General features: G+C 40.7%; 1 protein-coding gene and 2 long non-coding RNA genes across 3 annotated transcripts; 2 read left to right on the top strand and 1 right to left on the bottom strand.

The window, feature by feature from the left end:
* Positions 1-756: 756 nt before the first annotated feature.
* On the top strand, positions 757-2,827 carry LOC101746512 (uncharacterized). The gene is made up of 2 exons (XR_209624.4): positions 757-1,010; positions 2,580-2,827. It is a non-coding gene; the product is annotated as an uncharacterized LOC101746512 (long non-coding RNA).
* Positions 2,828-7,253: 4,426 nt separating this feature from the next.
* LOC134201381 (uncharacterized) lies at positions 7,254-9,481 on the bottom strand. Its single transcript, XR_009976647.1, has 2 exons — positions 8,074-9,481; positions 7,254-7,485 (listed from the first exon to the last, which is right to left on the bottom strand). It is a non-coding gene; the product is annotated as an uncharacterized LOC134201381 (long non-coding RNA).
* Positions 9,482-12,135: 2,654 nt separating this feature from the next.
* LOC101746653 (carboxylic ester hydrolase) lies at positions 12,136-15,935 on the top strand. Its single transcript, XM_004923328.5, has 3 exons — positions 12,136-12,672; positions 14,184-15,463; positions 15,707-15,935. The coding sequence occupies exons 1-3, from the start codon at positions 12,370-12,372 to the stop codon at positions 15,906-15,908; spliced, it is 1,785 nt and encodes a 594-aa protein (XP_004923385.5). The 5' UTR covers positions 12,136-12,369; the 3' UTR covers positions 15,909-15,935.
* The last annotated feature ends 1,823 nt before the right edge of the window (positions 15,936-17,758 follow it).

Genomic DNA, 17,758 nt, shown 5'->3' with positions numbered 1-17,758 from the left:
ATTTTGTACAATACAATTAAAATGCGCAAGAAGTCATAAACAATCGTCACTTTACAAGGAAAACTATAACGCATACATTAGTCGAAACATCAATAGAGTATTCTATACAAACAGAGTGAAGCTTATTTAATTTTTCGTTTTCATTTTTTTTTTTTTTTTTTTTTCGAATCTTTATTAAAAAAGATATACTTGTCATAGCTTACTTCACAGTTTTACCACCTCACGCCAAGACAGTGGTAGCCTATGAAGGTACAAAGAAATATAGATTAAGATAACATTAAGGAATTCTTACGAACAAAAAATACACTTCGTAGAACTATCGTAACACTAAATCTATGAGCAAAAACAATGTAATGTATTTTGTAACAACGTTAGTATTAGGACTACATAAGACTATATGGAACGTAGCTATTCCGTCTTACCCATCAAATTGATTGAATATTGAAAGATGTTACTTTACAATAAATGTAATGTTATTAGCTTACTACTAGGGCAGAGCATGTTTCAAGGTCACGCTGCTTATTTCTGCTACGAAAAACTTACTTCTTAATTGAAAACCAGAAAACCAGTTCTACACCTGAAATTGAGACGTGAATCTTGTATCAGTCTCAAAGTGGAAATGTTGGTCAAAAATAGTAGGCAGCGGCTTGGCTCTGCCCCTGGCATTGCTGACGTCCATGAGTGACGGTGATCACTTACCATCAGGTGGGCCGTATGCTCGTCTGCCTACAATGGCAATAAAAAAAAAACACTTATATAAAGACACGTTTTTTTGTTAACAACGCTCCAAACATTTATCTCTTTTGTTTTATGTGTATGTAACACGCGCTGCATGGTTTACGAGGGTTTTTGTTAATCCCCTGCTGTTAGTATATAAAGCAATTTTTTTTCTTTATATCCATCATTAGTTCTTGCATTGTGAAAGAGAACGTTGACAATGAAAAGTTTTATTGTATTGTTGTTTGTTGTGGCAGCTGTCGGTTACGTCACCGGGCAACATTTTCCAACGAGTAAGTGAATTTTGTGTCTTAGTTTAACACTTTGACTGCAATGTGTCGTTGTGGCCTAAGGGATAAGACGTCCGGTGCATTCGTGTTGAGCGATGCACCGGTGTTCGAATCCCGCAGGCGGGTACCAATTTTTCTAATGAATTACGTACTCAACAAATGTTCACGATTGACTTCCACGGTGAAGGAATAACATCGTGTAATAAAAATGAAACCCGCAAAATTATAATTTGTCAATTACTGGTGGTAGGACCACTTGTGAGTCCGCGCGGGTAGGTGCCACCGCCCTGCCTATTTCTGCCGTGAAGCAGTAATGCGTTTCGGTCTGAAGGGTGGGGCAGCCGTTGTAACTATACTGAGATCTTAGAACTTATATCTCAAGGTGGGTGCCGCATTTACGTTGTAGATGGCTATGGGCTCCAGTAACCACTTAACACCAGGTGGGTTGTGAGCTCGTCCACCCACCCATCTAAGCAATAAAAAAATTTAAAAAATATGTGACCTACATTGCAGTCGGAAAACTTGGTATGACGATAAAGATAAGGGTTAATGCTGAGTTACTGAGTTTGAATGCTGAGTTTTTACTGGTGGTAGGACCTCATGTGAGTTCGCACGGGTAGATACCACCACCCCGCCTATTTCTGCCGTGAAGCAGTAATGCGTTTCGGTTTGAAGGGCGGACCAGCCGTTGTACTGTAAAAATTGAGACCTTAGAACTTATATTTCAAGGTGGGTGCCACATTTACGTTGTAGAGGTCTATGGGCTCCAGTAACCACTTAAAACCACGTGGGCTGTGAGCTCGTCCACCCATTTAAGCAATAAAAAACGAGTTAATTATTATGTTTTCCATTTATATACGGCGAATAATTTATTCCAATTTCGACGATTTTTATACGCCTTATTTAAGTAATGAGGAATTCACGGGGCTCAAATCTTGGCTAAGCTAGTCCTGTTATTGTTACACAGATTTATGTACACATATGTAACTATACTTGAGGCCTTAGAACTTATATCTCAAGGTGGGTGGCGCATTTACGTTGTGGATGTCTATGGACTCCAGTAACCACTTAACACCAGATGGGCTGTGAGCTCGTCCACCCACTTAAGCAATAAAAAAAAAAAAAAAAATATATATATATATATTGCTAAAATGCTTATCCGTACGCCCGTAACATTCTTCTTCTTCTCAATCGTGTCACTCTTGACAGAGTGGTCGTGATCGTCATGTAGTGTTGGAAGGGGCAGACTTGATGCGTCTCACGATGTCGCGCCACCTCTCCCTGCTCGAGGCCATTCTACTGCACTCATTTATGGGACCTCCCACTGCAGTTTCAATTTGGTCGGTCCACCGCATTGGTGGCCTCCCGCGCGGTCTTGTACAATCAACGCTTCCCTGTACAACGAGACGTTCTATGGACCGGCCATCTCGTCGCGAAACGTGTCCGAAGAAGTCCCCCATTCGAGAATGTACTATAGCAAATAGACGCTGCTTGATGCCGAGTTCCTGAAGTATCGAGACATTTGTACGAAAGTAACATTAACATTAACCAAAAACTTGGTTTGTTTTACAGGAAAATGCCCGAAAGGTGAACATTCAGTTCTGTATTGCCCTCAAATGGCCGAGCCGGACTGTGAGAATCCCGAAGTCCACGATTTCGTTGACCACGTGGGCCCATGCGACGTACCACAGTGCTTCTGCGACCGGCCTAATGTCCGGAACACGAAAACTGGCAAATGTGTACCGGAATCTGAATGTTAATAAAATTGTGTAAATCTATACATGTAAATAAAATTAGAGTGTCTGTTTGTAGTACTTAAATAACCGCCTTTTAATACATGCATATGTAACATATATTATATACGGCACATACACCAAAATAACATTTTTTACTATTTTTGTCTGTCTGTCTGTTTGTTCCGGCTAAATCTCTGGAACGGCTGAACCGATTTTGATGAAACTTTCACTAATAGGTAGTTGATGATATAAGGAGTAACTTAGGCTACTTTTTAGACTAGATTCGCCCGCGGCGTCACCCGCAGTTATTGTCGTACCACGCGCAATATGGCGGGCTTCGCCTATCATTAATAAAATTTAATGTTTCCGAAGCGAAGCGAGGGAGGGTCGCTAGTAATTAAATATGTGGTGATTGTTCACTGCGTTGTTTTATTGTGTAATACGTGCAATGATAATATTAAGGTAACGTATATGGTGAGAACGAATGGCATAGAAATGGATATCTCTAAATAAAAATAAATTGACGTGAGTTCGAAATCGATTTTTCGTATAAGCTTTTGTGTTTGTTTTCTCGGGCAACACGCAAATTAATTAATCTTAACAATATTTACTATCGCGCTGCGTATTTAAAACATTGACGCGTCACATTCAAGACTCGTTTTATGCGTAAGTCACGTGAATAATAAACTGTTTGTACGAACACACAAGAAAATGCCTAAGTGAAAGTTATCGCGGGTACATAGATTATGCTGACAGATGAGAAATTAAATTAATATAAAAAGAAGCATATTTTACTGGTGGTAGGACCTCTTGTGAGTCCGCGCGGGTAGGCACCACCGCCCTGCCTATTTCTGCCGTGAAGCAGTAATGCGTTTCGGTCTGAAGGGTAGGGTAGCCGTTGTAACTATACTGAGATCTTAGAACTTATATCTCAAGGTGGGTGGCGCATTTCCTTTGTAGATGTCTATGGGCTCCAGTAACCACTTAACACCAGGTGGGCTGTGAGCTCGTCTATCCATCTAAGCAATAAAAAAAGTCATTTCTTCGCAGCGTCCTAATTATAAAGCGTATTCTCCAGAAAGATCCAGCTTCGAACAGCATTGAAGTTCTGAGGTCGGTATTTCAAGAGTGTTCAATAACATACATGGAAGCTAAAGTCAAGTTTGCTTCTAAAATGTTGAGAACACAAATTGGCCACAGCGGTAGTTTACGTCTGGACAAATACTGGCTTATATTCTACTAAGGTCTGATCTAGAGAAGATAACCCGGGCTGATGTCTGTACTCCTAAATACGGTCTACTTCCGTCTTATCGCAAGCATAAAAAGGGTAATTGGGGTTATCATTAATTCCGATCATGCTGTTTCTTTGAAACTTTTTAAAGTGTCCATAGTGAGAATTAATAAATCATGTGTTTCATGTTCAGTCCTCTGTGAAATTGTTTGACATGATCCTACCATATTTTTTTATCATGACTATTTGTCACTAGAGCACAGATCATCCGTGTTTCATCCATAGAGATCTTTTTGCAAGTAGCGTCCAACTATGGAATGAAAACTCCAAACTAGGCTTAAAAGAGTCGTAAACGGTGAGTCGTCTCATCTCCTGCCTTGGTAGAAAAACGTCTGCAATGCCGTTCATAACCAAGCTGCCCCAACCACAAACTGTCTATAAGAAAAAAAGTGTGTGTGTCCGCTCCGACGCACGACTGGAGTTTACTGGATATAAAAAATTAAACGAAACAATACGAGAAATAGTTCTATATTACGACAACACGATACACTACAGATTATTAACAAATTAACGAGACACAAAACAAACGACTAACAAATATATGAAAATACAATAATGAGAGAAACGCGCGATCAGTACGAGGCTTTGTGGCGGACTGCCGGCGCAGCAGCCCGGCGTCACCTGCGATAACGCGGCCGCGCGTTGGCTCCTGATTGGCGCGCGCACGCATCACGCAATCAGGAGCCAATCAGGCGCATAACGCATTTCGTGTGACATGCTAGTACGATTTTGGTCCCCATAATTTTCATACCCCGGGCCTATATATGTAAATCGATTCTAAAGGAGTAAACTCCAATAACTTAAGATCAAGATGCCGACTTTGGAGTGAAGGAGACAGGGAAGATCTTCCACGATGCGGGCGAAATTGCTCGATAGAGCGATGAAATGTTATAATTCGGAACGTATTTATGTATATGCTTGCAAACTTATCTGCGAAAAATTTATTAGTGGGATTCAGGCATTCATCACAGGTGAAGGACCTCGGTCCTTCTCTTCTCCCTTTCTTACACTCAGGAGGCGCCGGAGTCCGACATAACCCGGTTCATTACTCTCCTCAACCGGGTATCCTTAAATGGATAACCCAGCGTTAAAAAAAATGTTACAGTTCGTTTACAGCTATTAAACAAAAAGAAACTCCGCATTGCGCACTTTTCAGAAGCAACAAAGGATTAGGCGATGCACCTCACACATTGTCTGCTCTGTGACCGTGCATAATCTCATTTGGAGCCCGCACAAAGCTTGTACAACGCTACATAAACCTATTTACTGTGCAAACCCATAAACTTAGTTGAACACACGAACGCTCTCACTGGTTGCCACAAAGCATTTCGTGTGTAATAAAATTTTACCCGGACGGTTCGGTGTTCGTTGGAAAACTTTATAGTTAGATACCAGCGCAGCTTGAATGAATGAAGATCTCGCATGGAAAAATATAAACAAACTAGCTGACCCGGCAGACTTCGTAGTGCCTCAATCGATAAATAAAATACCTAAACTTTGATATAAAATAAAATTAAAACAAACAAAAGGGGGGGGGGGGGGGGGGTGGCACATCAAAGGAAAAACAAAATTTAATTCCGAGCATTTTCATATTTATCTACCTTTTAAACCTTCTCTAGATTTCAACAGATAATTCATTTTTATATACATGTAAGCTTGAGGGTAGACATTATTTTGTTGAACACCAAGTTAAACGAAGTCACCTTTGATTCCTGATTTAATCAACAATATGTTATCTTAACAATTCACTTTAACACTTGTCCAACTTTAACCAGTACGTACAACAGTCACTGAATCACACAACGTAACAAGGGTATAGTAAGTGCACCAGGCAAGCGCAGTCCAACGAATGTCCATTGCGAGCCACGTACCGCCTTTTTATACTGGCCGGCGCAGCTGGCTTATTTATGAGTCACTTCTGTTGCACCTGTTGTTTATGAGTCGAACGACACGGCCGGCGCACCTGGCTTGTGTGAGTCACTCCTATTGCACGTGCTAAACAGTAATATCGTTAACGCCGTCACGGCCATACTGACGTGCGCTCGTCCTCGTGCGCGTATTCTTATGGTATGTCTGTGACCAACAAACGTGTTCGTTCATCCTGACATTAACGGATGCAACTTAAAACGTGGTCTATGATATTAATAATCTAGTACGGTTCGGTTCACATAATTCTTCAGAAAATCCTATACTGGCTATAAATAACCTTCAGACTGCTTACATACCTGGGCCAGTTCATTTAAAACTCTTCAGGTATGTAAGTATGTCCCTTTTAACTTAGACCGGAATTGTTATCCCTTCAGTTTTTCGAACTGGACCGGATAATGCTAGACCGAATCGCAATCCCTGTAGCTAATTGTTGTGGCTAATCTGGATGAAAATCCCTATAGCCAGCCATTGGACCGGACAGACCCTTCAATGACTTCACACTTTTTTTTTTTTTTTTTCTCTTTTTTTTTTGCTAGTCCGGATTAACATCTCTCTAGCCACATACAATTCTCTTTTTTTTTTTTTTTTTTTAAACCAGAACATTTATACGGAATTTCTTCAGAAATAGTGCGAGACCGACCATCGTTTTCTACATTTCCAACACCTGCACCTGAGGTGCCTGAGCTTACAGACATTGTATCACTACCCACAGACTATGTTTGCTGTATCGCTATTTGCGGACAAAAATGTCGCTTCTATTGTCAGTGATAGAGTCGTCATCATTAAGATCAGTTTCATGAACAAGATTACTTAACCCATCTGTGTACGCCGTCACGTCATCGTCACTATAATTTTCAGAAATTTCTAGTAGGCCTGACGGGCCTCGAGGTACTTCGCGTAAGTTTTCATGGAGAACTTTGTACACTAGAACCATTTACACGTCTCAACTTATACCTATCGTTTTCCAAAACTGCAGATGATTGAAAGATTACTGGTGGCCCGGAGGCCTTTCCCGCTTCACCAGGACGGGTGGGCGAGCAAAGGCTCAGCCAAGAGGGGTGGGATTTGCTAACAACTGCCCGAGCGCCTCCGCAGGAGACCTAACAACTCAAGAGCAATCGCTTCGCGAATGAATCTACTACCGGATCGGAATCGCGACCCACTGAGAAGATCCGGCGAGAAACTCAGTGGGCTGATGCATGGGTTAGGTTGCACGTCGACCTCTTTGTAGAGTTCGACGAGTACGATTACTGGGGTTCCTCAGCCTGCTCCTAGTGTTAGAGCTGAAGGTATCTAATGCAAGAGTTATTGGATCTGATGGATCCGTAAGGACGTGTCTAGGGTGACTACGGTGACTTGTTCATGAAACCGCTTACCATTGAATAAATTACTATGGCTTTGTTTTATAAGACTACATTCTGACCCTGAATGGAACATAAAGGGTGAGCCAAAACCACTTATCTGTAACACACTGAAGTTCTGGAACACACGTTGACGTCTCTGGTTGGACCTGCCACAGCACCTGGAGCAGTGTCGTTTTTCTTCTTGTAGCGCATGGAACACCCAGAAGCTACATGGCTCGCATCACCGCACACGTAACAGCCGATTTGCAGGCGAGAGCCGGGCGCCCACGGATGAGGAGGTTGTTCAGGTTTTGCAGGCTGTATTTTTGTGAGGCAAGTAGTAGCTCGAGCCTTAAGCGAATGTGTGAGAGTCAAAATTAAATCGACACCATCCAATACTTCAACTACTTTAAACGGCCCTTTAAACTTCGTATCTAATTTCGTTTGATTATGCTCTTCGTATTAATGTGTGGACGAGCTCACAGCCCACCTTGTGTTAAGTGGTTACTGGAACCCATAGACATCCACAGCGTAAACGCACCACACACCTTGAGATAGAAGTTCTAAGGTCTCAGTATAGTTACAACCGCTGCCCCACCCTTCAAACGGAAATACACCACTGCTTCACGGCAGAAATAGGCAGGGTGATGGTACCCGTGCGGTCGATGGCACTATACGGAGCACCCGTCTGGTGCCACGTCCTTACCCACGAGAACGTCGCCGCGCTGCGACGCCGGCAGCGCGCGATCGCAGTTATTCAATGATACCTCACAGTCTCCTACGAGGCGGCGCGCCCTAGCGCAAGTGCAGCCGGAGCGCGGGGGCTCCAATATCGGCAGTCCGTGCTGGAGGCGTGGTCTCGTCGTTTGGCGGACCCGTCAGCCGGCCTCCGTACCGTCGAGGCGATCTGCCCGGTTCTCGCGGACTGGGTGGGCCGCGACCGCGGAAGTCTCACCTCCGGCTACCTGTGCAGACTCACAAGACATTTTACCACCATGCAAACTTCTTACCGCAACAAATCTTACCAGCCACCACGCAAACTACAATTTTACGGGTTCCACCTCTCTTACACGATGTTACTCCCACACTGAGGAAGCCAACCGCGAACACTTGTCAAGCACGCACAAGCACGCACTTCACCGGAAAAACCTGCATCCGCCAGCGGAACCCGAACACTGCCGCATCGCCAGACACGAACGCACCGGACGTCTTATCTTACAGGTCACGACGACTTCAGATGTGTCAATTTTTCTTCCCCACGGAAACTTGCTTGCTTTCTTGTTTGCTTGCTTGCTGGAGCCCGAAGTCATCGAACGTGTAGTGTTATTGGTATTGAATCGAGTAGATTCTAAAATTTCAGCGACAATTCACAGTCTCATGTCCTGGTTTACTGTACTAGTGCCATGTAACTCTAGCAGTAGTCATTGGCTTAAAAACGATTCGTGTCGGAACTACCCACTCGTCATGACAGATCCATTATTGCGATCGAAGTTTCACTTGAGATTTGCACTTGCCTTAATTTCTTGCAATAGCTTGTTACGTGTTGTATTTCCGCTAGTAAATGCCATGTGATAAGTCGAGAGTCAACTGGGCAACATGAGCCAGAACGTAAGATGTGACGATTTCTTCGTGGCTCAGATCTTCCATCGAGGTAACAGAGACGTTATTACACGACTTACGTATGCTGCATTCACGCTCTTGTGGCGTACCACTACTAGTATTCTGATCTGCATCATGTTTTTTTTGCTGTACTTCGAACATGTTCAAACACGTCACGCCAGTGAGAGTAGAGTCCTGATCTCACTTCTGATGTAGGCTTGAGGGTAGATATTATCTTGTTGAACACCAAGTTAAACGAAGTCACCTTTGATTCCTGATTTAATCAACAATATGTTATCTTAACAATTCACTTTAACACTTGTCCAACTTTAACCAGTACGTACAACAGTCACTGAATCACACAACGTAACAAGGGTATAGTAAGTGCACCAGGCAAGCGCAGTCCAACGAATGTCCATTGCGAGCCACGTACCGCCTTTTTATACTGGCCGGCGCAGCTGGCTTATTTATGAGTCACTTCTGTTGCACCTGTTGTTTATGAGTCGAACGACACGGCCGGCGCACCTGGCTTGTGTGAGTCACTCCTATTGCACGTGCTAAACAGTAATATCGTTAACGCCGTCATACATATAAACCATTGTTCTGGTTCAAGTCTTCTCGGATTCTCATAAACACAATCCACTGGGTTTCGCGCCGAATCATGTCAGTTGGTCGCGATTCCGATCCGGTGGTAGATTCTGTGAAGAACTGCTCTTGCTAGGGCTAATGTTAGCAACGCTGACCCCGTGAGCTCACCTACCAAGGAGGCTACCAAGAATTAGGTAGGAGAAATTATATATTTTTTTATTTCGACTCGTGAAATGTTTATTGAAAGTGGTCGGTGTCGAAATCCTTTTAGTTAGATATAAACTTTTGAAAGTTTGTTTCAGCGTGGGTTTAGCGAAAATTAGCTTTTATTCGTGTTAAATAAATGCTTGAGTTTTATTATCAATAGGCTCTGGTTTTCGATACTAGGATATCCAATGATGGCTTAACGTATTGTAAACATGAGTGGTACCACAATCTGACCTATAAGTGCAGTGTAAAAACTATGCATTTAGGGTATCGGTGGTCACAGGAAAAACATCATCATCATCAGCCTAAAGCAGTCCACTGTTGCACATAGGCCTCTCCAATTGCACACCACTCAGCATGATCCTCGGATCCTCATCCAGCTTTTGCCAAATACCCTGCATAGATCGTTGATCACGGAAAATATAAATTATGTTATACCGTGAAAATATGCTGAATATCTATGTCTATCTATTCTTCAACCCACAGACGTCCACTGCTAGACATAGGCCACCCCCAAGTCTCGTCACAGAGACTGGTCCCACGCTGCCTGCAACCAGAGGATTCCCGTGAACCTCAATAGGTTGTCGGTCCACCACGGTCCTCCTACTTTACGTCTTACAGTATGCGGGCGCCACTCGAGAACTTTTCGGCTCCAGTGGCCGTCTGTTCTACGAGCAATGTACCCCGCCCACTACCACTTTAACATCGCAGTTCCTTGGGCTAAGTTGGTTACCATGGTTGTCCTGCGAATCTTTTATTATATATTATGTGCAATGCAATACTGAAAATTTACTAGCTCAGTATTAAATGAATTATTAATAGTTAAAAATGATACTCTATACGTATGTATGTCGATGCCCTAGCTCGATGACTGACCTTCTTATCAAAACATGTTTCCACAGTGAAACACAAGGTTCTTCTTTTCTTTTTCTTCAGCTTATCCCACTAGGTGGGATCGGCACAGCTAATTTTTCTCTGCCATTATCTTCTATCAGCTCAACACTCATTCCTCTCTCTCTCATATCGTCATTCACACACTCCATGTCTTCTTCGATCGACCTCTCTTCCGACTCTCTAATGAAGCACAAGATAAGCGAATTGAATTTCGTAAAGTTAAAATGAATTATTACATTTACAGTTATGAAAAACAAACCGAAACACAAACAATATTCAAGAAGAGCCGGCGTTAGTATTGCGTATTTTACGCGCGGCTCTACATGGGAACTTACTAAACCGAATATATGAAGCATAAAGAGGCATTGCCACGAATTTTATACCATACGATATGAATACGATGTTTTTAAATAGCAAAAAATTCTTCTTTTTTTGATAGGTTTAGCTTACTTACCTGGTGAAAAATGATTTGGATGCTCTACTGCCAAATAAAAACAAATTACAAATTATAGATTACATATAGATGATAATTTCAAAAATGTATTACAGATCTACGTAGACTTTGCGGTAGAAGGTACTTCATGATCATTCAAACTAATAAATGTAAATAAGATTATTATTTTTATGTCAAATTGAGTCTGTTTACGAATACGAAAGTATGCTGGTAATTTTGTTTCTTTTTTCAGTAATTTCGACTTGTTTGACATTTATATATTGTTTAAATTGCTTCAATAGGCATGTAGCTTTCTAGTTGAAGCCATCTGGGTAAGCATTTGACCGACATGAAGATTTTTTTTTGCTAACCTGTTCGTTGGTAGCCTAAGGGGCTATTCCAGCTACGCTATTACTGGTAGGTGAGCTCACGGGGCTCAACCTGAGAGAATGTGCTAACACTGGTGCTAGCAGTGCTTGACATAATCTACCAGCGGATTGGAACTGCGACCAATTGAGAAGACCAGGCGAGAAAGTCTGTGGCTTGTGCCTATGGGTTAGCTCGCCGAACTCTTCGTCGTAATCGACGACTTCGGACGGTAATCAGTGCTTGAACAGCCTAAAAACACCGAGAGCGGATCTGGGGGATCTGACAAGACGGCGATCGTCCGAATCCGATATGTCGCACGCTATAAATGTCTCACAAAACACTCGTACACCGGACACAAGAAATGTGCCCGCAAAGAATATCATATGATAATATATTTTGCACTGCGTCTCTACTACGGATATTCTGACTTTATGTTTATATTATATGCATGATTTGACCATTTGGCAGTACGGTTCTCTTAGTTAATTAACCGTGCCGCTCGTAAATGCGATAACTTAATCGTTCTAGACTGGACATGAGCCAAATCGTGTTTCATCGTAGATACACTCAAGCCCTGTGATGATCCCTGGAGCATAGGGATCATCTCGTATAATAGCGAATGGTCATAATGGGCCGGACCCTATCTATCGAAAAATTATGGTGTATTACGTGACTACACAACTTCACTATAGTAGGACTCCGCTTCCAACAGTCAAGAAATAACACACAGATCGCAGTAGTTCACTTAATTCTGTATTGCTTTATTTGTAACTCCACTTGTACAATCTTTAGCTATGTGCTCAAACATAATACACCGCTTTTCTGCCGTTTTTTCGGACTACCGTCTTTTTTATTATGTCACGTCTCCACTACTGCCATTGCCCCCACCAACAGTGTTGCTATTTTTACTCGGCACACTTTAACGTCATTTCCGCGAACACTCAACGCATACGGATTACATAACTCCTTATCAATGACCCGGTTTACAACGTGGTCACCGATCATTAGGTCCGTTATTATCAATGTTATCAATCATTATCATCGTTCCAGTAAATTTAGATACACAATTAAATGTAATGAAAAAGACGAAAGAATGTTACGTTATTTATTGCTTGTCGTATTTTTTGTGAAAGTTTTTGCTGATGAGGAGGAGGAGAATCGAATTGTGGTCTTAAACGATGGTGCGGTTAGCGGAAAGAAATATTGGAATGGAGATTACTATGAGTTCTACGGTGTGCCATACGCTACTGTGCCTAAAGGAAAAGACAAGTTTAAGGTAACTCAATTTAATTAATTTCGGTGGGCAGCGGCTTGGCTCTGCTCCTGGCATTGCTGAAGTACATGGGCGACGGTAACCACTTACCATCAGGTGGGCCGTACGCTCGTCTGCCTACAAAGGCAATAAAAAATCAATAAAAAAAAAACGCCAACTATTACACTAAATTTTGTTTTCCCTTAATAAGCATGATCACATGCAAACTATATAGTGTTTTACCAAATCCCGTAAACATGACAACTGAAATGCCGATGGAGACACCACATTTTTTAATGTATAGACATAGTGACCTTAATTTTTGTATGAAAACACTGGGCATGGAGCAAAAAAAGCCTAACTATGCTATTATCGGTTAGTTTAATTATTACTTTTTACATGACGTTTAGCAATTGCGTTTAGCGTTTGCAAATGCCTACACTAGTCGACTAACCTATCCGGAAAAAGGGTTGTGTTTTACGCTAAAAGTTCGTCCAAAGATTTTATTTTTATTGCTCAGATGGGTGGACGAGCTCACAGCCCACCTGGTGTTAAGTGGTTACTGGAGCCCATAGACATCTACAACGTAAATGCGCCACTCACCTTGAGATATAAGTTCTAAGGTCTCAAGTATAGTTACAACGGCTGCCCCATCCTTCAAACCGAAACGCATTACTGCTTCACGGCAGAAATAGGCAGGGTGGTGGTACCTACCCGTGCAGACTCACAAGACGTCCTACCAGCAGTCATTTGCATTGAATATTGCCACTGCCAATAAAACATGAAAGCTTTATCCTCTCCACTCCACTGTATCGTTTAACCTCTGTCCTAGCATTCAAACCGCTACCAGCCTTGCGTCTTACGACAGGGCGTACCTACCAATATAGTCTTAATTTAAGTCCTACCAACTTGTGACATGATTCCGAAGTTTACATTTTATAATAAAATTTAATATATTTTTTAAACCAAACGCATAGCTCCGTCTCTTGTCTATAATACCCCCTACCACCGCTAATTGATTAAGATATTGATTAATTATTATTTTCATAATCAATAAAATAATCACAATACAAAATATTTCTTTATAAATTTGGATATTATAAAAATATAGTTTCGAAATATCTGTGCATAGTTAAAGTCTTTGGATTGGCTATAAAGAGTAGTCCATGGACTAAAATTACAAAGTTTTATTGTTAAGCAATCAGGCTTGTTCGATGGACAGTGCGTAAGGTGATCACAATTTTATTGTTAATATAGCTGTCATCTTATCGTCATGTCTTAAGACGACAGTGACGTCACGGTACCTATAGACTCCGGTAATCTGTGAACATAATTAGACGGAGAAATGGATGCCTTTCTGCAATAAAAAAAATTGTTATCCATGGCTAACGGATAATCAAATCTTAAAACGCATACAATACAAATCCATACGATAACAATCAGTCACGATTATACAAATTCGTGCTCGCGATACATTTAAAAGCCATTTTCAAACTCGTAAAAGTAATATTCCTGATTTATATATTTATTTTCAGTCGCCATTACCTGCGGAACCATGGGAAGGTGTGAAGGAAGCCAACTCACTGAGCAGTGTGTGCGAACAAGTCTATTTGACAGATGACCCAGACGATGAGGTCATGTTGCACGGAGAGGAGGAATGTCTGACTATGAATCTACTGGTTCCTGAAATAGCAAACGAAAATAATTTAGTTCCAGTAATGGTTTACGTACACAGCGGAGCATTCGCTGGTGGCAGTGGCAACATGGCAAAATATAATTACTTGGCAAGGCACGACGTAATCGCTATAAGTTTTAATTACAGAGTCGGAGCAATCGGCTTTGCTTGTCTTGGAACTGAGGATATTCCAGGAAACGCCGGCCTCAGAGATCAAATAGCGGCTCTGAAATGGATCAATAAAAATATCAAGAAATTTGGTGGCGATCCTAACAGAGTAACACTTGGTGGGTACAGCGTTGGAGCTACTATGGCTGAATTGCTAATGCTGTCCAAAGCCACCGATGGATTGGTTCATAAATTGATTTTAGAAAGTGGTTCAGCTCTTGCCCCTTTTGCAATTAACAGACATCCTATTACTACAGCTAGAAATATTGCTATTTCGATCGGCTTCAACGATACTGGAAGCCTCAAGGATCTGAACGATTTCCTCATTAATGCTCCCATTATTGACTTGGCGTCAAAAAGCAAAAATTTCTATCTAACCAACAGTACTTTTGGATTTGCTCCGTGCATCGAGACGGAAATAGAAGGCTTAGAGCCCATTATCACTCAATCTCCTCTTGACATCATCAACAGTGGTGACTACAAGAAAATCCCAATCATAACAGGCTTTGCAAACATGGAGGGCATCAGTCGCACAATCAAGTTCGGCGATTGGAGGGATAAGATGAATGAGAACTTCGCTGATTTCCTACCAGCGGACTTGAAGTTCGAAAACGAAAAATCAAGAGATGATTTCATTAAGGACGTCCTAAAATATTACTTTAAATCCGAGAAAATAACTCACGAATCGCTCCAGGCTTACATTGATTATTTTTCCGATTCAATGTTCAAATATTCTATAATGAAATCGGCGAAGCTCCACGCTCGGAAATCTGATAAGCCGGTATATTTGTACGAATTTACTTACGTCGGTAAATTGAACATGAAGCATTATTACATGGATCGAGTGAAAGGTGCTAGTCACAGAGACCAAACGGCCTATGTTTTGGATTTCTTCGATCACGTTACCAAACCTAAAGACATGGATACGAGAGACAGGCTGACGACTATGTGGACTGATTTTGTAAAATATGAGTAAGTGAAAATTTGATTTTTTAAACACGACTTACAACATTTTGCTATTAAAAACTTGACGATTGATGCTGTAGAACAAGATTAGACTACGAGACTCTGATTAGTTTTATGAACAAACATTAACTTCAAGTGCCGTAATCAAAACAAATCCTCTCAAAAAATTATCTCATTTAAGTTTACGTAGAACGCCCAGACGCAATAAATATTATGATGTTAATAAATATCTTGAATTTCAATTTTCAGCGACCCCACTGCGTTCGAAAGTTTACTGATGAACGTCAAATGGCTGGAATACAATGAGAAGGAACAAAATTATTTGGAAATCGGCGCCAAATTGAAAATGAAAAAAGATATATTCGTCAAAAGATACGTTTTCTGGGACAAAGTTTACACGAAGCATTATTGGACCCCGACTGCTGTTGGTGTTGAGAGTACAAAACAATAAAAATGCTTTTTATTTCATTTTTCTAAACAGACTTTTTAGTACTATCTTAGATATTCTTCATATATATAACTAAAAATATTTTAAAAGCTAATCTGGTAAGACTGGATATCAGGGATGGACGACACAATAATTATCTGTCGACGTTTGAATATTGGGCAAACCAGAGTCTAAGAACTAACATTATCTTGATGTCTGGCAATTCGTTTGTGTGTATAGAATATTTGAAACCTCGAAAATTATTCAAAATAATAAACGCAGGATCAAGGTATCTGAATAATTTTAATAATTAAACGATAGCATCGTCCAAACCATTGATAATATTTAGAGCAACCGGGGGTAGCCGTTGTTCCAATCCAATAGAAACTTGATTGACTCCAATAGAGATCTTGTCTCTTTGGTTTTTTATTGTTTTTAAAACGTAATGAGGTCACAGCCTACCAGGTGTAAAGTGAAAATGGAATTCATAGGCATCACTTTAAATGAGACTTGAGGTCGTAATCTCAATTGTATTTTACGGTTGCTTTACATTTCAAACTGAAACGCATTACTACTTTGCACCTGAAATTAACAGAGTGATGGTATCTACTAGCATGGGCTTACAAATTTCAATGGATTCTGGTAAAACTTAAAATCAGATACACAGTAAAGCCGTCTTCCAATTAAACCAAAAAATATATACTTTTAATGCACACGAGTAATTTTAGAATCGGTTTACGACAAACGAATTCAACTTCAAAAAACAAAATGGACTCCCTGTGGCGTCGCAAAATATGCTTTCTTTGCTTTTGCATCATTTGGAATCGTTTCAATACCTATTTGGAAAAGGGGTGATCTTGTCTGAATGTGTCAGTAACATTGTTTGGTGTAAGACTTAGGTTGATAGCATTCGAAGTGTTGTTTTGTTGAATCGTCAAAATCAGTGGGAAGTTCATGAGGGAAATCCTTAAAAAAATATTTGTTGAAACCTTTATCGGTAAATATTTTATTAAAAACTTTTTGTGGTTTCTTAAATTTTTGGCATAAAATTAGATCATGGTCACGTTGCCCTACCTAGACTAGTTAGCGTAAATAATAATAAGAATTTTGTGGAAAGTATTTCTTTTCGGTAATCTAAAACACAAGATTTTTTAAATAATAAATATATTGTTACACTAGCTGTACCCGCCCGCTTCGCTGGACATTTAAAATTTACATTATTACATATTAAGCGATAAGTATTACAATATTATTATTATCATTAGCGCCCCCACAACGATTCTCATCATTAGCGCCCCCGCAACTGGTGCAGGGAGTCCAACACTCATATAAATATTAGCCTATCCATTAAGTACATGTATTTTCTACATGGATACCAAGTTTCAAGTCAATCGGATGCATGGTTCAGTAGTTATAACGGAACATCCGTAAAATCCACTGTAGATTTATATATTAGTAGAGATAGTATAGATAGGTAAACAGAAAAAAGCATTTTCCGATAGTAAAATTTTAATACTTCGCAACGGTGCTCTCCAAACAACAGATTGAATAATCTCACCGCCGATTTAAAAAGTTTATTATCGAAACAATTGCCATTCGTATTTGCCTCATAAAATTAAGTTTGTGAGTTCGCAAATTGGCTGCAACCCCCATTGTGTTTCGTAAAACGGAAACTTTCATATTATAATATAAATTTATTTACAAAATATTTCCGCAAACTTTACAACAGCCACGTCAAATTTTAAGCCGTAAACAAGCCGGCCTACAACGGGCTCGACTGACAGGGAATCGCTTCAAAATATTGTCCCTTCAATGAAAGGGTGAGTTAAGTACAAAATATATATAAAACCACGTTACGTAACTTTGCTTAAGTT

The sequence above is a fragment of the Bombyx mori genome, chromosome 25 (assembly GCF_030269925.1).
Source record: "Bombyx mori chromosome 25, ASM3026992v2".
In the NCBI taxonomy this organism is placed as follows: Eukaryota; Metazoa; Arthropoda; class Insecta; order Lepidoptera; family Bombycidae; genus Bombyx; species Bombyx mori.
This window is presented reverse-complemented; position numbering and strand designations above follow the sequence as displayed.

Excerpts from the sequence above, each read along its gene's own strand:
- LOC101746653 (XM_004923328.5), top strand. The coding sequence starts at position 12,370 with ATGACCCGGTTTACAACGTGGTCACCGATCATTAGGTCCGTTATTATC. Across the intron at positions 12,673-14,183 it reads AAGGAAAAGACAAGTTTAAG|TCGCCATTACCTGCGGAACC; the intron begins GTAACTCAATTT and ends ATTTATTTTCAG. Across the intron at positions 15,464-15,706 it reads ACTGATTTTGTAAAATATGA|CGACCCCACTGCGTTCGAAA; the intron begins GTAAGTGAAAAT and ends TTCAATTTTCAG.